Here is a 26,543-nt window from a genome sequence, read left to right on the forward strand (position 1 = left end):
CCCTCATAATGTTTTATACAGGCCGTAGCTTTACGGTATTAAAGTCGCTTAAGGTCTATAATTAATTCTTTCTCTCTTACAGTTTTACATCCATATGAGTTCACCAGCGGTTTAAGGTGAGCTAAAAGACAAGCTCTCCCTACCCCTTATGCCTCTCCATCTCGCTCCTCGCGCTCTAGCCCCTAAGGCACATATAAACTCTTAGAGCCACACCAAAATTAAGGGCTCACATAAATGCGCTCTGACGTAGACTATATTAGGCTAATTTCATACTGTGACCATCTGTCGCGCTGTAGATGTTAAATGGTAAGATCATAAGGACATTAACGAGGCACATAAGAGACTCTCTATGTAGAGACACAGGTGCATCGTTACTCGATGCAGAGTAATACCCCTACATGTTTTAAGTTTTAACAGATTTATTGTCCCGGCAGCCGGTCGCCTAGGTTAAACTCGGACTCTAGATATAAAGCCTATTCTAGCGCCCTTTTCTGAGATAATAAGGTATAAGATCCGGTCCGTAACACATAAGAATCCTATCACGGAACCCTTATGCCTTCCGCACGAGCTTAATGAAACGCCCAAACGTTCAGTCACGTATCTCAGATAACAGCAGAAAGAATAATTCGCAAACACATAAGATAAGAAAGAAAAATCAGAGACAGGACGGGGAATATAAAAGACACGTAGCGCTGTAGAAGACGGCTTAACTAAGGAGGAATGGGTAGTAGCTATTAAAAGCCAGGGAAAAGACAATGAGACAGATATATAGCAGCAGATAACGAACAGGCAGTGAGAGGCTAATACAAGGTACTAAGGGGAAGCGCTGAAGAGGATCAGTAAAGGAAGAAGGAGCAGATAGTGTATGAATGAGCAGGCCCTAAGACGCCCTTTTTAACCGAGATAGGTCCGATTAACTTAGTATAAATATCTAGAGTCTCCGCTATTACTAAGCTCTATACATAGCTAATTAGAAGGTATAAGACCTCGTCACCAACTATAAGGGGCGAAGCTCTTAGCGATTACTAGACAGCGTCCGCCGCAATAAGGACCGGATTTAACGCGTTAACTTTATTAACTAAGCCTATTTATAATTACTAGCGGCTATAACGTTAAAGGGCTTAAAAAGGGCGATTACTTAGTTGCTAAGAGACGGGCTCTAAAATGCCAGGTTTAGTTAAGTCTTACCTTTAAACTACGGCTAAGCATTTATTAGGTTCGTATATTACTANTTTATATAGCTACTATTTTCTAACCTATTTCTTTCCTTAGGCTATACTACTATTACCTAGGGTAAAAGTAGATAGGACGTTTAGCTTACTAACCTTATCCTTATTAAACTAGAGAATAAAGGGCCTAAACTAGATAAGCTAGCGCCGTATATAATTATATTAATAATATAAGGGAAGCAGAATTAGTACNGCAAGGTTAAGTATATAGGCTATATATATAATACTAACCCTATTCTCTACCCTCTCTCTATAATAGCCTTTTACTTCTTTAACCGCTAGGGTAAGGACGGCGCTAAAAGCTTCCTATTCTTTTAGCAGCTAGAGGACTACTATAACCTATACGTCTTCCCTAGCAGCATTAAAGTACCGTAACAGCCGCTAAGTTATTATATACAGTTTAAATAAAATAAGAAGATATTTTAGGGGATAGGGATTTACTTAAAAGAGAAGACCTATAGCGCCTATAAGCAGAGCGTCCGGTACGCCAAGCTTAGCGGCGTTAAGGAGACCTAAATTAGATGGGCCGGATACTAGAATACGGACGCGATAATAGGAGCCTACCTTAGCTACCTACCCTATACGTTTATATAGTCGATTGCCGGCTTCCTAAAGGAGGAAAAGGGCTACTTTCTTCCCCGCGTGTGGGAGGTGCTAGAGGAGGCCCTCTACTTAAAGATATGGCCTAAGACTAACGTCTAGCTAAAACGTATAGAGACCTACCACCTAGATAGGGCCAATAATAAGGTTATACAGCTTAACCTTACGGGCTTAAAATTTCTACGTCTCCTTTATACGCTTAGGGTAATCCTATTATAGGACTCGGTAATTCTATATAAGTAGTTTCTACTCCACCCCCTATAGAAGGACTCCCTTTTTAGCTGTAAGGAGTACTAAAGGTTCGCTATATAGGTAAAAAGCTCGCTAGCTAATGTAGTTACGCCAAATAAACTAATAATGCGGAAATACTAGCCCGCCTATAAGGCTATAGCTAAGCTAAAATATAAGGCCGCAATCTTAAAGATTAAGGGGGTTTAGTTATACGTATATACGATTTTAAAACGCCTTAGCGAGATAAAAAGGTTATTAGTATTATTTGTACCTATACCTATATAGATCTAATAAGGAAAGATAGGCATCTAAATAGGGCCTATAGAGTCCGTATATCTACTATCTACTATAACGTCTACTATAACGTCTACTATATCCGCGCTACCTACTTAGCTATTTACTATATTTATACCGCCCGCTTAGCTATCTACTATATCCACACCCCCTACTTTGCTATCTACTATATCCGCACCCCCTACTTAGCTATCTACTATATCCGCACCCTCTACTTAGCTATCTACTATATCCGCACCCCCTATTTAGCTATCTACTATATCCGCACCACCTACTTAGCCATCTACTATATCTGCGCCGCCCCCGCTAGCGTAGGCGTAAGTAGATACTTAACTACCTCTCCTATTTATCCTTAACCTATAGGCGCCGCTAAGAAAATATAAGATACTTTAGGGCGGTAATTTGGTATTTTAGCTCTAGGCTAAGTGGACTTTAGGGCTAGCGGGTAGGCCGTTAATTAAAGCTTTTAATCGCTGCTAGGGGGCGCACTAGTGGGTTAACGGCGAGGCTATATTCTATAGCCGTTGCCGTAGGATAATTAAGGATATAAGACAGCGCGTAGAAGACAGTACGGTAAGAGATAAGAGATAGGCTATTAACTAGCTAGAGCAGCTACGGGGCCGGCGTTCTTTAGATTAGCTTTATAAGAATATCTAATTACTAGCTCTTAGGGTAGGGGAGGGAGGGAAAGGCTTTATATTAAATAGTATATATATATATATAATACTATCTTACTATAGGACTACTATAGTAACTAAGACGCCTTAATATAGGACTATATTATAGTAACCAAGACGTCTTAATATAGGACTACTGTAGTAACCAAGACGCCTTAATATAAGACTATACTATAGTGACTAAGACGCCTTAATATAAGACTATACTATAGTGACTAAGACGCCTTAATATAGGACTATACTCTAGCGACCAAGACATCTTAATATAGGACTATATTATAGTAACTAAGACGCCTTAATATAGAAATGGCACGCGTTTAGGTGTTTAAAATTTAGAGTAATATTACGCGATTATCTAGAAGTACCAATCTAACTTAAATTATATACCTTTTCGCCTAAAATTGCGTGCAAAGGTACTTAGGGGCGGTCGCTGCGTGACCTTATGCGGGGTTTATGCTAATTATTAGTAGGGGTAGCCCTAACCTTATATTAACCTAGGCTGTAACTAAGCTAAATAACTCCCCCTAATATATAATAGGTATCGGAGGTCTGGGTTAAGCTTAGTATAACCTTAGGTTACGTATAAGCCCCTAAGGTCCTTAACATATTATCCAAATATCGCACCCCCCCTAGGTGGTGGCCCCTACTTTTTAGACGCGTTTTTAAGGCCTAGGTTAGTACTGGGTTAGTATAAAGGGCCTTAGCGCGCCTTCAACCTTATTATTGCCTTAACAATCCATTTTCCAACCCTCTACTATTCTTATGCCCGCGATAGCTCGCGTAGGGCTTCTAATTTTATATAGAAAGGCCTACNGTAATTCTAATTCTATAATATAGAGCTCTCTTCTTCTTCTCCTATAATATTTACGCGTTTAGTAGCTTTATTTACCCNCGCCNCGCTTANNNGTCTNCCCCTTACCTCTTNCNGATATAGAGTCTTTTAAGAATCTTCTTACCCTATAGTCCACTTTACGGCCAAAGGAAGCCCCCCTAGCCTCCCCCCCCTATAGCCTTTAGAGCGAATTTAAGGCCCAGACAGCGCGGCTATAGGATATTTATAAGGCCTAGCGCTTAAAGAATACTATAAGGGCGTATAAGCTAAAGCAGAAAAAGTAGGAAGACTAGTATATAAGACTAGAAGGTAATATAGACGGCGCCTAGGTAATAGAAGATAAGCTTTGCCTATTTTTAGAGCAGTAAGTTATTAACTAAGAATTATAGGCTGCTNGCTATTAAAAACGCAAGTTAAAACGGAAAGAAATATAGAAAGATAGTAAGCGGGTAAAGAAGAGGCANAAGACGGCTAAGGCGGNAGGGTAGCTAGGGGGGAAGGCAGCTATAGGGGCAGCTGTAGCTATAGGGAAAGAAGCTATAAAGGATAAGGAAGAAGAGATATAGGATAAAAAGGCCCTAGACGCCCTTTTTAATAAGATAGTCCGATACTTAGTTATAAATAGCTACATCTCCACTATTACTAAGCTCTATANATAGNAATTAGAAGGTAAGACCTTATAGCCACTATAAGGGGCAAAGCTNTTAGCGATACTAGATAGCGTCCGCNGNNATAAGGACCGGATTTAACGCGTTAACTTTATTAACTAAGGCCTATTTATAATTACTAGCGGCTACAATATTAAAGGGCTTAAAAGGGCNATTACTTAGTGCTAGGAGACGGGCTCTAAAATACCGGGTTTAGTTAAGTCTTACCTTTAAACTGCGGCTAAGTATTTATTAGGTTTGTATATTACTAGTCTATATAGCTACTGTTTTCTAACCTATTCCTTTCCTTAGGCTATACTACCGTTACCTAGGGTAAAAGTAAATAGGACGTTTAGCTTACTAACCTTATCCTTATTAAACTAGAGAATAAAGGGCCTAAACTAAATAAGCTAGCGCCGTATATAATTATATCGATAATATAGGGGAAGTAGAATTAATACGGCAAGGTTAAGTATATGGGCTATATGCGCAATACTAACCCTATCCTCTACCCTCTCTCTATAATAGCCTTCTACTTCTTTAACCACTAGGGTAAGAATAGCGCTAAGAGCTTTCTATCCTTTTGGTAGCTAGAGGACTACTATAACCTATATATCTTCCCTAGTAGTATTAAAGTACTATAACGGCCGCTAAGCTATTATACGCAGTTTAAATAGAATAAGAAGATATTCTAGGGGGTAGGGATTTACTTAAAAGAGAAGACCTATAGCGCCTATAAGTAGAGCGTCTAGTATACTAAGCTTAGCGGCGTTAAGGAGACCTAAATTAAATNGGCCGGACGCTAGAATATNGACGCNATAATAGGAGCCTACCTTAGCTACCTACCCTATATATTTATGCGGTCAATCGCCNGCTTCCTAAAAAAAGGAAAGGGNTACTTTCTTNNCTANACGCNGGAGGTGCNANAGGAGGCCCTNTNCTTAAAGATATGGCCTAAGACTAACGTCTAGCTAAAATATATAGAGACCTACCACCTAAATAGGGCCGATAATAAGGTTATACGGCTTAACCTTACAGGCTTAGGATTTCTACGTCTCCTCTATACGCTTAGGGTAATCCTATTACAGAACTTAGTAATCTTATATAAGCAGTTCCCGCTCCACCCCCTATAAAAGGACTCCCTCTTTAGCTATAAAGAGTACTAGAGGTTTACTATATAGGTAGAAAGCTCGCTAGCTAATGTAGTTACGCTAAATAAACTAATAATGCGGAAATACTGGCCCGCCTATAAGGCCGTAGCTAAGCTAAAATATAAGGCCGCAATCTTAGAGATTAAGGGGGTTTAGTTATATATATATACGATCTTAGAACGCCTTAGCAAGATAGAAAGGTTATTAGCATTATTTATACCTATACCTATATAGATCTAGTAAGGAAAGATAGGTATCTAAATAGGGCCTATAGAGTCTATATATCCACCGTCTACTATAATATCTACTATAACGTCTACCATATCCGCGCTACCTACTTAGCTATCTACTATATCCGCACCGCCCGCTTAGCTATCTACTATATCCGCACCCCCCACTCCACTATCTGCTATATCCGCACCCCCTACTTAGCTATCTGCTATATCCGCACCCCCTACTTAGCTATCTGCTATATCCGCACCCCCTACTTAGCTATCTACTATATCCGCACCACCCGCTCAGCCATCTACTATATCTACGCCGCCCCCGCTAGCGTAGGCGTAAGTAAATACTTAACTACCTCTCCTATTTATCCTTAACCCGTAGGCGCCGCTAAGAAAATATAAGATACTTTAGGGCGGCAATTTAGTATTTCAGCTCTGGGCTAAATAGACTTTAGGGCTAGCAGGTAGGCCGTTAATTAAAGCTCTTAATCGCTGCTAGGGGGCGCGCTAGCGGGTTAACGGCGAGGCTATATTCTATAGCCGTCGCTATAGGATAATTAAGGATATAAGACAGCGCGTAGAAGACAGTATGGCAAGAGATAAAAGATAGGCTATTAACTAGCTAGAGCAGCTACAGGGCCGGCGTTCTTTAGATTGGCTTTATAAGAATATCTAACTACTAGCTCTTAGGGCGGGGGAAGGAGGGAAAGGCTTTATATTAAACAGTATATATATATATATAATACTATCTCACTATAGGACTACTACAGTAACCAAGACGCCTTAATGTAGGACTGTACTACAGCAACCAAGACGTCTTAATATAGGACTACTGCAGTGACCAAGACGCCTTAATGTAAGACTACACTGCAGTAACCGAGACGCCTTAATATAAGACTATACTATAGTGACTAAGACGCCTCAATGCAGGACTATACTCTAGCAACCGAGACGTCTCAATATAGGACTACATTACAGTAACTGAGACGCCTTAATATAGGAATGGCACGCGTTTGGGTGTTTGAAATTTAGAGCAACATTACGCAACCGTCCAGAAGTACCGATCTAACTTAAATTATGTACCTTTTCGCCCAAAATCGCGTGCAAAGGTACTCGGGGGCGGTCGCTGCGCGACCTCGTGCGGGGTTCGCGCCAATTATCAGCAGGGGTGGCCCTAACCTCGTATTAACCTGGGCCGTAACCGAGCCAAATGACCCCCCCCGATATGTGATAGGTATCACGTTCTAATCGCGTATCGCGAACTGCGCCATTGTTCAGCCCCGAATCCTTCAACTACTGACGAAAACTCCATTTCATTGATGCGACTCTCGCACTTCGTAGGGGATGGCGACTTACAACACCTACCCTTATGATACTTACGTATTCGTCGTATCCTACCCTTACGGCAACATGGACGCTCTCATCGTGCGCTAATGCTCCATGGACGTATTTGGACGAGATGAGCACTCTGAGCGGGGCTGAACGAACCACTGCGACTACAACTCTGTGGCGACACTTCGAAGGAGACGCGCAGTTTCCTACGTCGGATTTAGAGAATAGGTTTGATCCAATTTCATGTGTCACTCCCGGATACTCTCAGGGAATTGGGGTGTACAGCCTAGGTGTTTGACCGGACGAGTATACCACAGCGATTGTGATTAATACAGCAGGCACATCTGTAGCAATATGCTGCTCAACGTGAGCGTGAGGGGATTTTGTTCCTTGTTTAGTAATTTTCCTATTCTCTTTCGCCCAGTAACGTGGAAATAGTGGCTTGATAGGCGTGATGTCGTGAGCTTGAATGCATAGATATGTGCGAGACGTCACTAGTGTCATATTAAAGCACCTCGTGATGTAGCTAAGCTAGACTTCATTGCTAGCCTAGCTTAGCCATATGGGACTAACTGACTATATATAAATTTACGACGTTAAGATAAGGTTTGGAATTGAGGTCGCTGCTGCATTACGCGGCTTTATGAATGGATGCATGGTCTGACGCGAAGCGGGGAAAGCTTGCTGCTTTGTTCGCTCATAGCCACTCAACATCGTATTGCATCTTGAAAAGAGGCCATTCCAAAGGTCCATAGGATTTCAGTCTCTGCATACTCTGATCAGTCCTCCGAAGATGCCTGCGATTAAAATTATGTTAATTACTTTTAAAATCTCGTTGCGCAAACTAGTGACACATTAATAGAGCGTAAACCTCACTCTCAAATCGATTACGACATCGGCGCATGGAAACTTAGATGAGGGTTGGCATTGGTTCGGTTAAGCAGTCTGGGACACTACTTTAAGCCCACTCATAGCCCATTCTACTCTACATTCTTCTACGCACTAGATACACTTCTCCGCAGCCGTACAGCAAGCCTGACTTGTGTAGCATGGCCTTTGTGCTGTCAGGTCTCTGCACCACTAAAACCTCATGTCCCTTATCAGGAACTCACGATCGGCCTGCCTCGCTTACTTAGTAAGCTCTATTGTCTGCCAGGCCAGACATGCAATCTGAACGGCAACACTGTTATAAACCTGTTTTGTCTTTCACCAATCATCCTTGTCATCTTCATCATCTGCACGTGGAGATCAGTCACTGGTCTACTTGCAAACTGCGGAATGGAGCACTTACCACTATGGCTAACCTTACTCTTCCTCGCCGCAAGTGCACTCGCCAACGCGCCCGCCAATCCTCCATCAGCCGGCCCAGTGGGTGCAGGCGACGGGGTCCCAGCAGAAGGTTCCGAACCAGGCACTATGGCAGCACTGCGATCCCGCTTCTCTGCATCGCTAACCTTCTTCAATCTAGCGCCGCCACGTATGTCGGCAAGCAGGTTGTTCCTGCCACCGCCAATGGCTTTCTTCGGCAAGCCAGCTCCTGGCATGGGAGGCGGCGGAGGAGGGCCACCTCCTGGAGGCATTGGAGGAGGTGGGGGAACGTTTCCGGTTGGCATTGGGGGTGGAGGTGGCACATTTCCCGTCGGCATTGGTGGTGGAGGGGGTATATTTCCTGTAGGCATTGGTGGTGGAGGGGGTACATTTCCTGTAGGCATTGGTGGTGGGGGTGGCACGTGTCCTGTGGGCATAGGAGGGGGAGATGGGACATGTCCAGAAGGCGGAGGAGGCGGTGCATGGTTCGTAGGAGGAAGAGGCGGTGGAGGCGGTGCATTGGTAGAGGGCAAAGGGGGTGGAGGCGGTGGTACAGAGCTTGCAGGAGGCGGTACGGGTCGAGCAGAAGGCGGCAGTGGTGGCGGTCCCGGAGGGCCATTGTTTACTGGCGGTAATGGAGGTGGAGGGGGTGCAGAAGGTGTCTTTAGAGGTAGTGGGGGGGGGGCAAAATGTACCGATGGAGTTTCTCGTACCGGCGGAGGCGGAGGTACTGGTCCTCGGCTTGGTGGTGGAGGAGGGTTGGAGGCGACCCGGTTTCCTGTGAATGGAGGTGGGACACCAAACTTGGGAGCTGGTTCTGAGGATTCTTCAATCGGCTGCTTTGGTGGCCGAGGAGGAGGAGGGGGACCTGGATTTGCAAGGGCATTTGATGCTGTTCGCACTCTAGACGGAGGAGCGGGGGCGTTTGTGTGGGCAAATTTGCCTGCGTCCGCGATGGGTGGAGGAGCACGGAACTTTAAAGGCGGTGGTCCTGGAGGAGGCGACGCTTGCCTTGGTGGAGAGGGAGCCGGACTAGAAGACGAAGCCCTATTGCTCGGAGGAGCAGAAGGAGCGTCAGTTCTGGTTCTCCTGGCTGGTGGCGGTGCTGGAGGTGGTCCTCTCCTGGATGCAGTAGTGCCCCCGGTGTTCTGCGGGCTGATAGGGGTCATCCTAACAGGTGGTGCACTTGGGGGTGGAGGTGGTGGAGCTCTCGATTTCCGCTCAGATGCCCCATCTGCTAAACTTTCTCCTGCCTTCTTTTGCTCAATATACAGTTTAATGAAGTCCGCATTTTCTTCAATTTGATCCTCCGTGATCCCCATCTCTAATAACTCCTTCAATAAAGGTTGCCAAGAAGGATCTGTAGTGTCTATTGAAGAGTGTTTATTGCTAGGTGTACTCGAGTGAGTGGGCTGACTCGGCGATACCACAGTGATCTCCTTTGGCGGAATGATTGATTGCACAGGCGGTTGATGCGAGGCAGAAGAATGCCTGTGGCCAAACAGTCCACCCAAGATACTATGGTGCATAGGCTTCCCATTCATGTCGGATGATCCATGGACAGACGAGCCGAAGGGTTTTGATTTTGTATTCTTGTGTGCATTCTTCTCCCGATCGTCCATCTTCTTCTTGAATGCCTTTGCCTCCTTCTCATCGCAGAATGAAAGTCCGGCCAGGCAGTCTTCCAGTTCAAAGGTATGGAAAAAAACACGATCCTGATTGTAGGAGAAGGTGTCGTATATTTCTTGGTCCCATATGACGCCCCTATTGGCAGACTGTCACCCGTTAATCAGAGCTACACGATAGCAGTGCATTGAAACATATTTCTTTAACCTACTGATATGTCCACCAACTTGATCCAAAACGTATTTCCTACAAGATCATTTGCTAAAACTGCTGCGCCTTGAAGTCCGGTGTACGTCCATCGGTGCCTGTCTGGGAATGCAATATACAACTTCGCAACGGCGACGGCGTGGATCTTGTTCGAAGCCTTGGGCACAGTTCGTTTGACCGTCTGCTTGTCATCGTCAGAGAGGATCGAAGGCATGGCGGCGAGGCTTGCAATCAAGAATGGATGCTGAGTGTGCCAGTGAGATGCGAGTGTGCGGAGGTCGGTGTTTCAATGCACAGACGTTATCCCGGACGACGAGTAATGGATGGCTTTTGGGTAGCACATTAAGGAACACACCCAGTTTGGACACTCCGGAACGAGTTACTCGGCATCCAAGGGGATTAATGATTATAAAGAGGTTGGACACAGTTGCCACTCCTGGGGGAAGAATGGTGGTGGTTATTGGGGCGACAACGTAAGTGAAGTTGCTCAAAAGACTCCGCTATGCTGAGTCAGCAGTTTGATAGTTGAATACGCGTCTCGGTCTTGACAAGAACAAGAAATCCAAGCAAAATGTATCGAAGCTCCCTCAGCAGTCTGTTTTGCAGCGCTTTGCATTGATCGGAATACTAAACTCATCCCAGGGAACCTCTGAAAATTCATGTGGCTTCTGCAAACTGTGCAGACATACTGGAAAAGCTAAGTACCCTTTAACTCTTACCTCTTCGTTTACGCCTTTCCAAAGGAATCACGTTCTAGGCAAAAGGTTATGCGACAAACAGCCCTCCCCAGGGCATCAGCTATGACATCCTTGACTTAACGGTCACCTGTAACTTTGCGCTCAAGGCGATGTCCTATGTTGCGACCGCTACATTCGTCTCGCCGATCTGTTCCCGATCTATAGAGAATTCGTGCTACTTCAACCACAAACCTAGCATTTAAGACGACAGTGACTACCCAACTGAATGTTCAAATATTGGCTATGTTGTGGGCTAGGAAGCCCAGGAATGATGGCATAATCGTGACTTGGGGTGGGCGGCTTAAATTGGTCGAGCCAGAAACTTAGCTGAAAGAAGTATACCAAATGCTGGCTATGGCTAGACCAAAGCACGTCTTAATGGAGGATGTAGTCTGCAAAGTAGAATCAAAGCGTCATAATGGCTGGTTGTGGCTCATAGTTGACACCTGTAGACAAGATCTATATCTCTAACCTGTAGCGTCTTCCGCACTATTAAATGAGGTATTGTGAATGTTTCAAATTTACCTAGCAAATTCGGTATACGCTCTTGATTATTGGGTGGAGGGCCAATCTGCGGGACCAGCTATAAATATCCAGCCTACCTCGTAATTGTACGTGTTGCGGACTATAAAATGCAGGTACTTGACGGCGTTGTCAGTATGACCCATTGTGTCTGTTCGAGCAACCCAAGGCATCAGTGCCGTCTAGTAATTTTACTATTTTCTCAATTTTTCTTTATACCTACCGTTTGCATCTTATGAGAATCTGTGCCCAGTCTTTCTCTTATGGTGTCTCATTCGAATGCCAGGTTTCCGGTCAATCACGTTTAAGAGGGCAAGTGCTCGTTAATATTGTGGAATTCAGAAAAGCCAGTTAATTCTTCAAAACTCATTTGCAGGCTGAATCTCCTGCAGAGCTGGCGTTGTCAGCCTTTTGTGACTTCTCCATATATTCTTGCCAAGGCGTCGATTATTCTCGTATTCGCTTTTTCTCGCATTTGAAACCCCTTTGGTTTACTTAGACTGCCTGAAACAACACCAATACGTTTTGCGGCTGAAAACAGGCTTATGAGTCAACAAGATCACAAATACCCTGCAGCTTCCCAACTCCAAGCCATGGCGTAAAGGACGCTGTAGCATGGAATCTGATCATTGTGCAAAGAATCAGCCGGATGAATCCATCCTCATAGGAAACTTCCTTGAGGATTGGCTTACACTCCCTGACTGGGAAGATCTTTCACCAAGGCTAAATACATCGACGCGGATTTCCTCCGAATCGACATCGACTGCATTGATGATGCCTCATTTCACAAATAATGATTCTGGTGCTACCTTACCTCGTTTGTGTCATACGTATGGAAGCGTACAATCCGAGATTACTGCTTCGACAGCAGCAAGATCAGACAGCCTAGCTTCGGCCAGAAACTCCTCGACCCCGCAGGAGCAAGCATCACAAGGCTTGCGGGATGATGACACTACACCACAAAGTCGCCAGAAGAGAAGAAGCCATACCAAGTCCCGCCTGGGCTGTATCGGTTGCAAGGCCCGCAAAGTCAAGGTCAGTTGATTACTTCTCAATCTAACTGTGCACATCGCTAATATGGCATAAAATAGTGTCAAGAGACATGGCCATCCTGCGCAAATTGCTTGAAAAGGGGCTCTGTTTGCAAGTATCCAACGATTTTCAAGCGAATACAACATGAACGGATAGCCTCAGAGATGGCTGCCAGCCCTAGCCAACTAGTCCAACTCCAACCTACACCAACTATGTTTACGATGAGCGACATGCGTTTATTCCATCACTTTCTGATATCAGCCCACCCATTCCTTCCCGTGGACCATGAGCAAGTGTGGGTGCGGGACATCCCCGCTTTTGCCCACCAGGTAAGTCATGTCTACACATCTACCGAAGTTAAAATGCCACTAACATCTGCAAGTACGACTATCTTATGCACGCAATGCTCGCCCTTTCCGCTTCTCATCTATCTCTCCTCTGCGTCGACTCATTTTCGATCGCTTCTCTCACACACCGCCAGCAAGCCATCAAAGGCCTTCACAGTGCCTTCTCCAGCTGGCCACTGAAACCAGCTGAAGCACACGCAATGCTAGCTACGTCTTATATGCTTGCCTTCCAGTCTCAGTACATGGAAGACGGCCTTGTCGACCATGTTCTCTCAATACGAGGCTGCGCGCTGCTTTCACAAGTCATTGTGACAAACAACCTCAAGGGCGCCTTTGTCATTTCCCCGAATCTGCATTGTACTACTATGAGTAAGCGTTTAGATGATGTCTCACCCATCAATATAAGGCTTGTATGCGATGCATTGGCATCACTTGAACGCTTGACGCCACTTCTAGAAAATAGCTCAGCGCACGAGGTAGAGATCACTTTCCATTCCAGACTTGTAGCTACGATGAAACCATTGCTAGCTTCAAACGCGGCATCACCCTCATCGACATCTGCATCACTGTCATCCAAACCTCATCCCACAACTTCATCCAAGCCCGAGAGCCGTCCAGATCCAATTGAGGTATCGCTCGGAATGCCCATGTGTGAAACATCATGCTCACCCACGTTCCATAACGACCCGACATCCCAATTCATTCTGCCGGATCCCTCACACCAAGCATACCTCTCCCTCATGCGTCTCTTCTCGGTTCTCACGACCTGGCCTGAAGCATCGATAACTTACATTCTCTCCCAGTCCAATCCACTCTCACAAGTCCTGCTTGCGCACTGCATCATTATCCAATTCCTTCTGGCCCCGCTTCGTGCACATGAAGGAGGGTTAGAGGTACCTGTTGGGGTGATGCTGGTATGGGTTGAGAAAATATACGAGGGTTTGCAGGCGGAGGAAAAGGAGAGGAAGGATCATAGGAAAGGCACACCATGGACGGAGTTGATCGAGTGGCCGCTAAGGGTCGCGAGGGCTATGATTAGCACAGTGGAACAGAGGGGCAAGCTGACAAAGGGTAGGGTGGTGGAGATGGTTATGAGGCATCCAGAAAAGCTGAGGCCTGACATCGATGAGGTGAAAACTCCAGCCGCAAGTACTGGAGATGAGGGAGCAAGTGGTTCATACAAATAAGAATGTTAAGCCAGATTGGGGGTTCGCTGTATGTAACATTAAAAGCTGGGGTTTTTAGGGGGAAACTATGATAATAGAAAGTCACCGGAATTATGAGTAATGGGCCGTTCGGTATAGAGGATGATATATAGAGTCGTAGTTCATGTGATTGAAGTCTGAAAAAGCCTTGTACTCGATATAAATTTCATCACTCACTCAAGTGTTGTCTTAACTATGTTTTCAAGACAAAACGGATCCGACTCCTTGATTAGGTTTCTATGTAAATTTTACTTATCTGTCCATAAAAGAATCTCCTGTTGTTGGTATGTGAGAAGTCGGTACTACACGTAGATATTGCTGTATCACCACAATCTGGCAATATCCATTCAAAAGCTTACTCAGATACGGGGGGAACCTCTTAGAGGCGGCCAAGCTCATTTCCCAGTAGACGTTGACATGGTAGTATGTTGACTTGCTTAGATCTTCCATCTCCATTGGGAATCGCGCGGTAACGCGTTTGATTTGCAACGTCTTCGGAACGCAAATAGTGTATCCCTGTCTTAGGAGTTCATACAGTCTTGTACATATAGGTCTTTAAAGGCCTAAGAATAGACGCCTGGGATCCCTAGAAGTCTCACGTGGTCGAAAAGGACAAGGACAATTCCGCAGAGATATCTGGAGCAGTGAAAACCCTTCGCGAGAACACGTTGGGAGAAAATGGCGCCAAGGCTCGTTTCTGCAGTGCTGGACCCTTATCCGGGGTTTCCTATCTAAGGATTCCCGACCAAGATTTCTGAATTTCGTTTTGCAATTGTGTTGCACCTATCATTTACCTTCGTATTGTGCAGCATTTTCTTAAACTTACACTTCGCGTAGCTTTGCCACTAGCAGAAAAAGTAACTCGACGAATTTTTTTCTCACCCTGCGTCATATTATTTCCAGGCAATCCATTGACAAACCTGCCAGGGAGATATATCATTCAACTTTTGATTAACTTGGTTTCTGCGTTGCCGTCGTTGTGTACCAGGTCCTACGGGAAAATAGTGATCTTCGTTCCCGCCAAAATGCCCGATAAGGATGCGGGAACTCCCCGTGTCTTCCTCTATAGACATGGTAAATTACAAATTGTCCAGATTGAGCTGCACAGTTCCATTAACGATAGGCAGGGGAGACCGAATGGACCAAGAACGGCCGCTATACTGGTATCACAGAGCTAGCGCTCACGGAGCAAGGCCAGAAACAAGTCCTGGCTTCCGGCAAAATGCTAGTAGGACGCGGGAAGCTAATCGATCCTTCAAAACTTGCACACGTTTTCGTAAGCCCGCGGAATAGAGCGAAGCAGACGTTTGAGCTCGCTTTTAGTGAGGGGGATAGAAATGCCTTGATAGAAAAGGGAAAGGTTACAGAAACTACTAAGTTAGCCGAGTGGGATTACGGGATTTATGAAGGGCTTGCAACGAGGGAGATTCGAGCGTTGCGGAAGGAGCATGGCTTGGACCAAGAAAGGCCGTGGGACATATGGAGAGACGGGTGTGAGGGTGGCGAGTATGTTGTCTTTTCCTAGTTCTTCGTGCCCTTTCAGCTTGCAGACATTAACAGCTTCGCGCCAGGACAGCTCAAGAAGTGACGGAGCGCTTGGACCGTCTTATCGACGCGATCCATAGTTTGCAGGTCAGCAATATGAACGGCGAAAACCCATGCGATGTTGTTCTCGTTGCACATGGCCATTTGCTTCGGGCGTTCGTAAAGCGCTGGTTGAAGTACCCGATGGAGTTTCCCTTGTCAATGATGCTGGAGCCTGGTGCAATTAGCGTTCTCAGGTAAGTCTGCGTCGAATCGTGTAACTCGGGTGATCGCTCATTCTTTTAGCTATCAACACCACGATATCAACGAGCCGGCGGTACTTGTTGGAGTAGGATTTCCATTGGAAGTTTGATAGACTAGGTAGCATATTTGCCTAGGCAATAAGATATTGGACTCGCTGGGGGATCCGCATACTCGGCGGGTTGAGTTGTCACGCTATGAGCCCCAAGCCTGGAACCTGTAGTGCCATATAGAAGACCTCTCTAGTGGATAAGTGGAACTAGTTTGAAGCAAAGCTAGGAAAAGGTATTTCGAGATAGCCATATTAAGGGGCAATCTATGATATTTGCCACACTAACTGCCGTTTGGATAAGGGTTTGAAGAGCTTCACAATGGAATATTCAGTGAAGCTCATCCAGCATCTCAGTAGATCAGGACCTTCTTGAAACTTGACGGAGGATAGGTTTAGGCGTGCTGAAGTTTTTAAAGATTGTCGCAAAGTTATAATTGGAGGAGTTGGTTGAGGGTCAGTGGCACAACCCCGGGAAGACGATTTAGAAGCCGATAATTGATGTAGGTAGTGAGCAGAGTGCACAACGAGCCCAAAAGCCATAGAATTATAAAAATATAACTCGGATGTGGAAGAATAAAATATGATTTGGATTTCTGTTTTCTTTGGTGCAACTTAAAGAAGCGGGGTAAGTGGGTAAGTGTAGAGGCCGCTGTAAAAGAAAGGTGATTAGCATACTCTGTCTCCCTGCATACAGTCGCTAGCGAAATCGGCTTCCGCCTCCTAAAATTTCCGGTCAGCCACATTGCAAAGACGCTTGGGCGGACACTAGAATGGTTCTGGCTAGCTGCATCTACCCCTGCATCCATCGTTTGTGATGCCGCCGCTTTGAGAGAAGTGTCGCCGCCTTTATGATCTACTCTGGCTAAATAGTTTTATGGCTGTTACAGTATTGAGTACGGTTAGGCTCATAGAGAAACAATTCGAATAGCAGCTCTAGGATTCAGAAAAGATAGTTACTAATTATTTTTAAGCCATGCTATACCAATCTCAAGGTGATCAATCGCTCATATAACGGTAGTCAATCATCGAACACCCGCATTGCTTATTTCGCAACCCAACTTCTGTACACAGCTATGGTAGTGAAGGAAGCAACTACTATAGCAGCAGCCTTATAGATTATAGGCGTACTGCCCCTCATACCTGCGCTCGTTGATCTAGCAAAAATTCCACCCCCAGGCGTGTAGCCGCCATATGCTCGCGATTGGAAGCTTGAGGCAGGAGAACCTAACAATTTTAGTATAGACTTGTACAGATCAAAAATGTCTAGAAATAGGGACTTACTCCCACGAACTCCGGCCCTACCAAACCCTCCAAAGAGGTATAAAAGGGTAATAGTAACCGTAAACGGTATCCACCAGGAAGCGACGAGTGCGAAGATCTTTTCCTCTGTAGATAATTAATCGTTATTTAAAAAAGAGTGCTATGGAGAGACGTACGAGAGATGGGAAGCAGCGCCACGACCTTGTGCCAATACTTTCTGAACGAGTCGAGCAAGTTCGCAATTAATGGGCTATCTCCGACTGCAGCATTTGAAAGCGAGGCTGCAACATTACGGCCGTGTGCATGAAGTGAATCCAAAACGGCTGATGGGTCTTGTTTGGCATCTTTTATAGTATCTGAAAGGGACGAAGCAAGTTTCCGACCATGAGTATTAAGTGAATCAAGGATAGCTGATGGATCGGATCTGGCTTCGTTAATGGCATTCGCAAGCGATTCCAGATTTCCGACTTTGAGGGACGAGGTCACATTGCCCATTTCGACTGGAGACGGAATGTCCGGCTATTGAATGGATCCAGTGAGGTCAAATCCTTAGACGGTGGGGAGTTGCGTTCTAAGGTTATTTATCAGTTTGAGATATATCGCTGTTTTATTGAGACATGTGCTGTGGCAGGTTTTCCTCAGTGAGTCGAGTGTTGCCTAAGGCTGCAACAACGCAGAATTATTCTAGCGTCAGCACAAGCGTCTTGACAATGTGGCTGACCGGAAATTTTCAAAAGTGTTCAAGGCGGAAGCCAGTTTTTCAAGCCGTCAGCTCTACAATTGACGTTGTCCGATTTTCAGCAGACGAGCACGGTTATGGCGGGGGCTTCCCCGGATCTCTTCTCCCGATTGCTTCCCGAGCTCGGTTGGATGCAAAGCCGTCTCCACCCGCCATAACTACAAGTCCAAAGCTTCACGCACAATTGAACAAACCTCATATCATAGAACCACGAGTACGACCTCAATTTCTTTTGCTTCCAGCTTCATTGAGGTCGCTCAGGCACTCCGGAAGCTAATCTGATCATCATGTCGGCCTTCAGTCGCAACATCTGCAGTACCGCCTCACGGACAATTCGACAGAGAGCTAACATAAGCTGCAAAGCTGTTCGTCCAATTGCCCTCGCAGCTACCGCCCGTACACCTGTCGTCCAGCGTACCGCCATTGCGGCTCCCTTCTCAACCATGCCTACACTCAGATCAGGCGCTGCTGTGCCTGCCGCAACAAGGGAATTTGATCCCGAGATAACGGATGTGGCTAACTACGTGCATAACGTTAAGGTTGAATCAGACCTCGCTGTAAGCCGTACTACTGCCGTACCCTGCTGCCATGTCAGATGCCGCTGACGACATCCCATCTAGTTCGAGACTGCCCGATGGGTCTTCATAGACACATTGGGTTGCGGTCTGAAGGCTCTCGAATTCCAGCAGTGCAAGAACATCCTTGGCCCCGTTGTCGAAGGTACCGTCGTACCAAATGGTACCAAAGTTCCCGGAACTCCATATCAGCTCGACCCTGTGCTGGGCGCCTTCAATATTGGTGCTATGATCCGGTGGCTGGATTTCAATGACTGCTGGCTGGCTGCAGAGTGGGGACACCCTTCAGACAACCTGGGCGCGATTCTTGCCACTGCAGACTGGATATCTCGTACAAATAGGGCTGGTGGCAAGCTAGGGAATGGCAAAGTGCTCAAGGTGAGGGACGTGCTTGAGGCTATGATCAAAGCACACGAAATCCAAGGCTGCATGGCCTTGGAGAACTCGTTTAATAAGGTTGGCTTGGATCACGTCGTTCTGGTTAAGGTCGCATCAACCGCTGTCGTGGCTAAGATGCTTGGTCTATCTGAGGCCCAGACGCGGGATGCTGCCTCTCAAGCATGGTGTGATGGTCAGTCGATGCGAACGTACAGGCATTCACCTAATACCATGTCACGAAAGTCATGGGCTGCAGGTGATGCATGTGAAAAGGCTGTGAACCTCTGCTTGAAGGTGATGCGCGGCGAGGGTGGCATGCCCACAGTTCTCTCAGCCCCAACTTGGGGTTTCTACGATGTGAACTTCGGCGGAAAGCCCTTCAAATTCCAGAGACCGTATGGCAGCTACGTTATGGAGAATGTCCTCTTCAAAGTGTCTTATCCTGGTCAGTTCTCTAAGCCCCCTCCGCCTTGTTATAAGCCTAACTTGCTTCTCTTAGCTGAGTTTCACTCCCAAACTGCGATTGAGGCTGCTAAGCGCATTAATGTCAAGCTAAGGAAGATTGGTAAGACCGCTGAAGATATCGAGAGTGTGACGAACAGGACCCATGAGGCTTGCATCCGGATTATTGACAAGCAGTTCAAACCCATGGACAACTTTGCTGACCGCGACCACTGCGTGCAGGTATGTCTTGGGCTTTAAATCTATAAATTGCGATACTCACGGATCCTGGCAGTACATGGTATCGACAATGTTTGTTTTCGATCGTCTTGAGGCAGCTGACTACACTGATGGTAGCGAAGCCGCCACCTCGCAGCTCGTTGAATCTCTAAGACAACGGATTACCTGCGTTGAAGATCCCCAGTTTACCAGGGATTATCATGACCCAGAGAAGCGAACTATCGCAAATGCCCTCACCGTGAAACTACGGGATGGCACCGTCCTTGAGGAGGAGGTTGTCGAGGCTCCATTAGGCCACAAACTGCGGCGTGAAGAGGCGAAACCAGAAATTCTCGCCAAGTACAAGAGGCATCTCGGTCCGCACTTCCCGGCAGAACACGTCGATAAACTCGTAGCGCTGAGTCAAGATGGTAAAGCATTGGAAGAGATGGATGTTGATGAATATGTCGACCTATATGTTAAGAATTAATATATGCTTGGAGTCTTACGTAGATTATGAAAAAGAAGACTTTTCTCGCAGACGGTATCACACATACGAAAAGTCTCGTGTTCGCCAGCCATTAACATCCAATAGGTGGTTTTTAATTATTCATCTAGAGAAGTCCCTTCAGGTCTTGTTTCGTTCTCCCATTGTTATCTGCCTTCTTCTGCTCCATTTTGGCTATCATGTGATTTCTTTTGATAATATGCTCCCGAATCCAGAAAAACCTTGGGGTTGGTCTATCATCCATTACCGAACTCACGCAATCTTCATGACACTTGGCAACAGCCTTAATGCGATGTTAATGCTGCATCATATACGGCGCAGCATCTTTGGGTGTCAATTTTAACAAGATCTTAGCAGTCCTGCGGAGATCTATACAGGCTTTCCGCAGCTGCTGGTTTCCGATATGCCGAGGGGTACTTATGGGGAATATCTGAAGTCGGAGGCCATATTCTGGATGATATAGTTCAGCCTGGAGCCATAGGAACACTGGGATTGGCGGGACAGCATGGCCTCACCTCGCGCCGGTCACCATCGTTCGATATTGTCAAGTTCATTTTGTGAGGTGTGGAGAGGAACGTGAGGGAGGCAAAGTGGATACAGAGAACATACCTTTCAAAGCTTGATTGAAAGCTGTTACCTAAGGGGGGAGCCAGTGCTTGACTGGCAGCATGAACTTCTCCACAATCCAGATTCGCGAGCATTATCAATCCACCCTCGACGCGGATGGTCCAGAGCTGGTTCTCTTTCTAATCGACCTGCTTACCTCACCGGCGTCTGGTTCTCGCCATGGTGCCAAGCCCTTCCGATTAGGTGTATGCTCCGCCAGGGTGGTCCAATCCCTTCTTCCAACAAGCATCCAAGGTGTCCAACAGCCAGCGACGCTGACAGCGAAGCTGCTAAGAGACTGCGTAGCGGTTTAGCTAGCTAGTGATAGGATGTAGGTAGCGAGTTTCCAGTAGGGTCCTCCGCGCGCTCGCTGCCTTAATATAGAGGTAGTAATAGAACCTTAGTGTTTTAAAGCGCGTATTATAAGAAGAAGGTTAGGAGCGCGCTAAGTAATAAGAAATACGTAGATCCTTAGTATAGCCCTACTAGTATCTCCAATTATCTCTACTAACGCGTTGTTTACTAACTCCCTTTCTAGAATGTACAAAACTTCAAAGCACGGCCCTTGTGTCTTGTAGTTCTCTCGGTAGTGAGCACTTTATCCCTTAGCCCGCTGAAATTCGTCCACGTGTTATCGATAAGAATCAGCCAATTAGGTCAACGAAATCGACTGCGCGTTGTTTGGATTTGATGTCCTGCACGGACCACCTACCCTGTGCGCCCACCATCGAAGCAAGGCACTGCTACTCTCTACCCCAACAAATTTAAACTCAACTCTCTCACCTTTGTAACCAACTCCTATCAAGACCTTCGGTTCTTCGGTCCTTCGGAAATCTTACCGTCACCATTATGGCAGTGCTTTCCAAGCTGCTCGGTTTCTGCTGTATTCACCCGGACCAAGAACCATTCTTTTCCGAGAAGAGTCTCACCACCAACACCGACAACTACATCCCGTATAAAGACAGTCCTAATAAAGCTGAATTAGCCAATGAGATCATCGCCAAGCTCTTCGCAGCACAGAAGAATGATGCAATTCTCCAGGCGGACCTCCGATCCACCATCCACGCCTATGGATTTTACGACGGCCTTGCTGCTGCCATCCTAGCCGGCCTGGAAAAAGCCATCAAACTGGGCGAAGAAATGGGCCCAGCTGTGAAAGCTGCGTACGAGAAGGCAGTCGCAGCCGTCAATGAGGTCAATGAGTGGGCGGAGGCACACCCGGAGATGGCTGCAGTCGTCGTCACACTTATTGCGCTTGGCGTCCTCGCTTTAATGATACCGTGGTTGATGGCGTACTTAGGCTTCGCAGAGGAGGGCATTATCGAAGGTAAGTTCGTTACTTTACTTTTACAGTGAATGAAGGTATTGATAAGTGTCTAGGATCGTGGGCCGCTGGCTGGCAAGCCACGTATCGCGGCTTTGTGCCAAAGGGTTCACTATTCTCATACCTGCAGAGACTTGGTACCAAGATTGGTCGGAATTTGCGTGGTAAGGCTCATGCAAAAGGATAAATATCTAGGCCACAGCGAGGCATGAAGTTTGCGCATGTAGTTCCGTACCTTATGTAAATTACAATGGCCTTAACTACAGTCGCTTGTAGAATATACAAAACGTTCTGCACACGGCTCTTGTTGCAGCTCGCAGGAGAAACACGGTAATTCTACTAATCGACTTGTCCGGCAGTTTATCTTCTCTAAGAGGATTTTTGTGGCCGCCCGCAAAGCATACTTTGCATAGTTCCACCAAAAATAACCAAACCCCATTCGTTCGTTGACACGATCCTCTGCAGACTGCCCACGAATGTCTTCCAGATGCCAATCCCCCGCCCGCCTTAGGTGGGGTTTAGCTATATTTAGCCCGCTCGATCTTCACGGGGAGTTACCTCCGGGAGCAGGTTAAAGGACTAGCCTGGGCTGCCAGCCTTTGACCGAGGATTTTTCTGGTCACAATTCATTGCCTCCGGCCAAACTTCTCCATGACACTCAATACTGCTCCTGCTCCTGCAATTGCCTGCGTTGAGAGTATTGCACTTCTCTACCTTCTGCATTCCTCCTACTCCACCCTCGCCTAATTCTATTGATAGTTTTCGGATTCGTCATAAGGGTTATACCTTATCATTTGAGAGAGAACGTAGCTTAGCTGGCACACTCGCTTTTCTTTCGAATATAACAGACGCATCCCTGGGGTTTGTGTCGAGGAGGGCCCGAATTCGGCGTTCTGGAGCGTCCTGCTTGCTGGAAATAAAGTCAAGCAGCACGATGGTAATCAAGTCCTACAGAAATTGAAGCAAGGCCTTGAGAGAATTTTCGCAGTACTCTCCCGATTGACGGATGATGAGTAGTCCATGTCTCACTCCTTTCCACTGCTAATCAGTCCGAGAAGGAGATGGTACTCTAAACATCGAGAATGACGTCTTTGATGCAATCATTTCCATGTGCTCGGCTCGCATTCTCTGCCATCTACGATTCGTTAGCAACAACCGGAAAACACCAAAACAATCTATCAAGAAAGTTCTCCAAGAGGCTATAAGTTCTCTCGAATAGCTAAAGGACAAGAAACTTAGAGAGCTATGCCTAATCGCCAAGTTGTTTGTGAAAAGAGCTAAAGAGGTGATCAAACTAGCGGATTCATGAGCTAAACACCAGACGACAGCTTAGTTGCGGGTGTTGGTCGAAGGAGTGTATCGCTTATGGCAAGTAGAACTCCACGCCCTGCTCGGCGCCATACCAAACCGTGCTATGGGTCCAAGCTCGCGGGGAAACCTCGTAAACATTGTCGGCAAGGTCACAAGGTATCGGGAAGCTGCTAGATTTCTATATCGCACAGCAAAGAAGTTCCCCTTAGTCCAACAAATGAAGATTGTCGTCGACCTGCCCCAGGATGCATTCTACGAAATCCCGGCCAACCAATACACTCCGACACTCCCATCCACGATTTCGCGACTTAGCACACAGTATGGATGATAGAATCTTAGCCATATCTGTCGGCTGTTGAACATTACTGAGCTAGAAGCAAGTAATAAGTTTGCCCAGCAGACGAGTAAAACATTGAAGGAGGCTAAGATCCACGCTGAGATCCAGCTTCTCTTCTTGCCGAACAGGACGATCAAGGATGAGAACTCTCGTCTATTGCGAGAGGCTCTAGAGCCTCATTAAATACATGAATCGGGTGGGTCAAAGGACCCCTAATCTAAGCTTGATATGGTAGTGATCGACGCCAGGCCAACACTTCTACTGTGAACTAAAAGCTTCTAAGCAGCTTCCTCCTCATTAAATACATGAATCGGGTGGGTCAAAGGACCCCTAATCTAAGCTTGATATGGTAGTGATCGACGCCAGGCCAACACTTCTACTGTGAACTAAAAGCTTCTAAGCAGCTTCCTTGAGTTGTCTGCTCGAGCAAGGACGCCTGCTTTCTTTGCAACGCTTTCATTATCACGCATGGGAAGATGCACACGCCTCGATCCCACGGAAGGTTGTACATGTACCCAGGATGGCGATTGCCGCTGTTTCCGAAGCTCAACGAGATAGAGCAAGATTCAACCAGGCGTTGGAAAATTATGTTAGGAATAGTCTCAGGACGCTGCTTTCGAGGCAGTGGAAGACTGCTTACCCGGATCCAAATGAGAGTACACTCCTGTGTACTTGTAAGTAAGGTGTGTATACTTATAACAGGGGTAAGGTCTCCAATTTTATGCTTAATTGTAAGAGTTAAACTTAAAGTTCTCTAGTGTGTAAGAAAGCGAAATTAGGTGTGTGGGGGGACACCGGAGCTTGTACAGGCTGTAACCGTGCCCGACGCTCTGACATGACACCCCGGCCAGCACGCCTATGTACATCTGGCTCCCACAAATCTCAGTCCTGGGGAACCACCCATTCACAATTGCGAGCGTGCCAGCCCGCAAAGAAGACAAGGCGGCCGTGAAGCAGAACGAGCCCGTGTTCCTCGTATGCGCACAAGCGGGGTTCACGCATACGCTCGCAAACATGGTCGAGTGATCAAGGACCATGCTTCTCGCGACAAGGCCCGGAACCCCAACGGCACTCGCATCTCCTGTCGGCCGCCACGCCTGAGCCCGACCTCGAGAAAGCCGCGAGCGATAACTACGTCACCCCACGCCCGCTGGCGCCGCGCGTTGCCGCCCTCCGCATCCTGGTCAACGGCCCCTATGGCGGCCACATGCGCCCGCTGCACCACCTCTACGATACCGTGGTCTGTGTCGCTGGCGGGAGTGGCATTTAGGCAATGCTGCCGTGGGTGCTGGCGCTGGCGCGCCGGGTGTGGGAACCGCGCTCAGCCAAGGTGGCGACGACGCGTCTGCATCTGGTATGGGGGGTGGAAGAAGCGGTGGGAAAGGCGCGGGAGACGATCGGCGTGAGGATTCAGGTTGAGGTTTTTGTTGCTACGAAGCGACAGCCGGGACGCTTCCCTTGCCCTTATCTTCAGCCATACATTCCGCTTCCTACACTGGTGATGCCAAGGCTGCCGAGTCCGGAATTGAAGGGGGGCGAACGCGTGTTTGAGATGGGAGAGATAGCGGGTGGGGTGGGGAGACTAGAATCGGGAAAGCGGAGGTGGAGATGGGAGTCGAGATGGGCGAGAAGATTGGGAAGGGCTTTGGGAGCGGAGTTGTAAATGTGCGGTATGAGCGACCGGTACTGAGTGAGGTAGTCGAAAGGTCTATAGATGGTGAGAGGGCAATTGTGCTCGGGCAGTAGTCTTTCCTAACACGTTTGAGCATGTTGATGGGTTGCTAATGTGGTTTCAATACAGACTGCGGTCCCAAGCATATGAAGGTGGATCTTTCGGATACGGTCGCACGGATGCAGCGACGAGTGCTGAAGGGGGAGATGTGTGAGGTGGCGCTCCATACGGAGACCTTTGGGTAGTGAAAATGGCGTGTATGATCTGCATTGTCTTACTGCATTAGAGATCTGGATGTGCCGTCGGGTTTTGCATAGCTTTGGGCGTCATGTTGCTTGCTGTTGGCTTGTGGTGTTTCGCGAACAGGTGTTCGGTCGGAGGGGTTTCGCTACTCTCGTGTTTCTTCTGTACGCATATTGTTTTGTGTGTTTTTGTGTTAGTCGCGTAACTGCCCTGCGAAGACTGTCATCTGTTTCGAGATTAGATACTATGAGCGTCAGCTGAATGTGTGCTGAAATTGCAGGGTCAAACGCATCCGAAAAAAAACTGTTTGCAGATCTTGTCAAGCAAAGATTGTCTTTAATCCTGTAATTAGTGGCTTGCGCAAAGGCGACGATCATACAACGGAACGTCGTGCATGATCAGCATCCGGCGCAAACGACCGTATGAGAAGGAAGATCTGTTGGGTGGAGTCGTCGATCCAAGCTTTGGAGGTGGGTATGCGAAGCTTAGCAGACTGTTGATCCTTCGCGTACCATTTTACGTCTGCCAGCTTTTATCTAAGGCCAGTGACGTTGCTGGACATGGTTTCCTTACCTAGTAGTTATTCCCCCTTCTGTTCCGACAGTTGAAGAAGACTTCTTCTCAGCGTTTGGCTTCATGGTGATCTTAAAGCGGAAGAAAGGTGTCAGGTTATCCGGAACAAAAACATGAGCCCTTTGGGTAGAGCTGGCCCAACGGGCTCAGTGTTGAACTAGAGGAATGGCATTCTGTTTCGCTAGTGGGCAATCTTTTGGTAAGTCCCAGCTTTCGGGATTGCTCATGACCGTGGATGGTGATAAGCAATGCTTGTTTGACTCTGCGCGACGTATTGTTCGAGAAGGGCCGTTGGGGCACACTATTGGAACAGGAAGTT

General features: G+C 46.9%; 9 protein-coding genes across 9 annotated transcripts; 6 read left to right on the forward strand and 3 right to left on the reverse strand.

The window, feature by feature from the left end:
* Positions 1–8,119: 8,119 nt before the first annotated feature.
* K441DRAFT_666803 (WH1-domain-containing protein) lies at positions 8,120–10,808 on the reverse strand. Its single transcript, XM_067649715.1, has 3 exons — positions 10,363–10,808; positions 8,509–10,300; positions 8,120–8,452 (listed from the first exon to the last, which is right to left on the reverse strand). Exons 1-3 carry the CDS (start codon positions 10,570–10,572, stop codon positions 8,424–8,426), a joined length of 2,031 nt encoding a protein of 676 aa, XP_067499443.1. The 5' UTR covers positions 10,573–10,808; the 3' UTR covers positions 8,120–8,423.
* A 1,583-nt stretch (positions 10,809–12,391) lies between these two features.
* On the forward strand, positions 12,392–14,183 carry K441DRAFT_581511 (uncharacterized protein; the record flags this gene model as incomplete). The annotated part of the gene is made up of 3 exons (XM_067644415.1): positions 12,392–12,652; positions 12,709–12,978; positions 13,032–14,183. The coding sequence occupies 3 exons, from the start codon at positions 12,392–12,394 to the stop codon at positions 14,181–14,183; spliced, it is 1,683 nt and encodes a 560-aa protein (XP_067499444.1).
* Positions 14,184–15,041: 858 nt separating this feature from the next.
* K441DRAFT_666806 (phosphoglycerate mutase-like protein) lies at positions 15,042–16,336 on the forward strand. Its single transcript, XM_067649716.1, has 4 exons — positions 15,042–15,275; positions 15,329–15,707; positions 15,773–15,982; positions 16,032–16,336. The coding sequence occupies exons 1-4, from the start codon at positions 15,227–15,229 to the stop codon at positions 16,096–16,098; spliced, it is 705 nt and encodes a 234-aa protein (XP_067499445.1). The 5' UTR covers positions 15,042–15,226; the 3' UTR covers positions 16,099–16,336.
* Positions 16,337–16,814: 478 nt separating this feature from the next.
* On the reverse strand, positions 16,815–18,065 carry K441DRAFT_263168 (uncharacterized protein). Its single transcript, XM_067640829.1, has 2 exons — positions 17,475–18,065; positions 16,815–17,424 (listed from the first exon to the last, which is right to left on the reverse strand). Exons 1-2 carry the CDS (start codon positions 17,791–17,793, stop codon positions 17,081–17,083), a joined length of 663 nt encoding a protein of 220 aa, XP_067499446.1. The 5' UTR covers positions 17,794–18,065; the 3' UTR covers positions 16,815–17,080.
* Positions 18,066–18,324: 259 nt separating this feature from the next.
* On the forward strand, positions 18,325–20,140 carry K441DRAFT_581743 (2-methylcitrate dehydratase; the record flags this gene model as incomplete). Its single annotated transcript, XM_067644426.1, has 4 exons — positions 18,325–18,594; positions 18,658–19,435; positions 19,490–19,674; positions 19,727–20,140. 4 exons carry the CDS (start codon positions 18,325–18,327, stop codon positions 20,138–20,140), a joined length of 1,647 nt encoding a protein of 548 aa, XP_067499447.1.
* A 1,608-nt stretch (positions 20,141–21,748) lies between these two features.
* K441DRAFT_505719 (uncharacterized protein) lies at positions 21,749–22,227 on the forward strand (the record flags this gene model as incomplete). Its single annotated transcript, XM_067642047.1, has 2 exons — positions 21,749–22,091; positions 22,145–22,227. Coding segments are annotated over 2 exons (426 nt in total), but the record flags the coding sequence as incomplete, so codon positions are not given.
* A 1,531-nt stretch (positions 22,228–23,758) lies between these two features.
* Positions 23,759–24,910, forward strand: K441DRAFT_666810 (uncharacterized protein). Its single transcript, XM_067649717.1, has 3 exons — positions 23,759–23,910; positions 24,029–24,440; positions 24,495–24,910. Exon 2 carries the CDS (start codon positions 24,257–24,259, stop codon positions 24,416–24,418), a length of 162 nt encoding a protein of 53 aa, XP_067499449.1. The 5' UTR covers positions 23,759–23,910; positions 24,029–24,256; the 3' UTR covers positions 24,419–24,440; positions 24,495–24,910.
* On the forward strand, positions 24,604–25,184 carry K441DRAFT_263235 (uncharacterized protein). The gene has a single exon (XM_067640831.1). The coding sequence runs from the start codon at positions 24,714–24,716 to the stop codon at positions 25,140–25,142; it is 429 nt and encodes a 142-aa protein (XP_067499450.1). The 5' UTR covers positions 24,604–24,713; the 3' UTR covers positions 25,143–25,184.
* K441DRAFT_263234 (uncharacterized protein) lies at positions 25,185–25,847 on the reverse strand. The gene is made up of 2 exons (XM_067640830.1): positions 25,494–25,847; positions 25,185–25,444 (listed from the first exon to the last, which is right to left on the reverse strand). The coding sequence occupies exons 1-2, from the start codon at positions 25,633–25,635 to the stop codon at positions 25,227–25,229; spliced, it is 360 nt and encodes a 119-aa protein (XP_067499451.1). The 5' UTR covers positions 25,636–25,847; the 3' UTR covers positions 25,185–25,226.
* Positions 25,848–26,543: the final 696 nt, after the last annotated feature.

The sequence above is a fragment of the Cenococcum geophilum genome (genome assembly GCF_001692895.1).
Source record: "Cenococcum geophilum 1.58 unplaced genomic scaffold K441scaffold_51, whole genome shotgun sequence".
In the NCBI taxonomy this organism is placed as follows: Eukaryota; Fungi; Ascomycota; class Dothideomycetes; order Gloniales; family Gloniaceae; genus Cenococcum; species Cenococcum geophilum.

What these genes read in the sequence shown, in the direction of transcription:
- K441DRAFT_666803 (XM_067649715.1), bottom strand. Translation starts at nt 10,572, where the DNA reads ATGCCTTCGATCCTCTCTGACGATGACAAGCAGACGGTCAAACGAACT. An exon ending in TCAAGTTGGTGGACATATCA is followed by an intron (nt 10,301 to 10,362) that starts GTAGGTTAAAGA and finishes AACGGGTGACAG; the next exon opens with TCTGCCAATAGGGGCGTCAT. An exon ending in GAGTAAGGTTAGCCATAGTG is followed by an intron (nt 8,453 to 8,508) that starts GTAAGTGCTCCA and finishes CTCCACGTGCAG; the next exon opens with ATGATGAAGATGACAAGGAT.
- K441DRAFT_666806 (XM_067649716.1), top strand. Translation starts at nt 15,227, where the DNA reads ATGCCCGATAAGGATGCGGGAACTCCCCGTGTCTTCCTCTATAGACAT. An exon ending in GACGGGTGTGAGGGTGGCGA is followed by an intron (nt 15,708 to 15,772) that starts GTATGTTGTCTT and finishes GCTTCGCGCCAG; the next exon opens with GACAGCTCAAGAAGTGACGG. An exon ending in GGTGCAATTAGCGTTCTCAG is followed by an intron (nt 15,983 to 16,031) that starts GTAAGTCTGCGT and finishes TCATTCTTTTAG; the next exon opens with CTATCAACACCACGATATCA.
- K441DRAFT_263168 (XM_067640829.1), bottom strand. Translation starts at nt 17,793, where the DNA reads ATGGGCAATGTGACCTCGTCCCTCAAAGTCGGAAATCTGGAATCGCTT. An exon ending in GGCGCTGCTTCCCATCTCTC is followed by an intron (nt 17,425 to 17,474) that starts GTACGTCTCTCC and finishes AATTATCTACAG; the next exon opens with AGGAAAAGATCTTCGCACTC.
- K441DRAFT_666810 (XM_067649717.1), top strand. Translation starts at nt 24,257, where the DNA reads ATGGCGATTGCCGCTGTTTCCGAAGCTCAACGAGATAGAGCAAGATTC.
- K441DRAFT_263235 (XM_067640831.1), top strand. Translation starts at nt 24,714, where the DNA reads ATGCGCACAAGCGGGGTTCACGCATACGCTCGCAAACATGGTCGAGTG.
- K441DRAFT_263234 (XM_067640830.1), bottom strand. Translation starts at nt 25,635, where the DNA reads ATGGAGCGCCACCTCACACATCTCCCCCTTCAGCACTCGTCGCTGCAT. An exon ending in CCATCAACATGCTCAAACGT is followed by an intron (nt 25,445 to 25,493) that starts GTTAGGAAAGAC and finishes CACCATCTATAG; the next exon opens with ACCTTTCGACTACCTCACTC.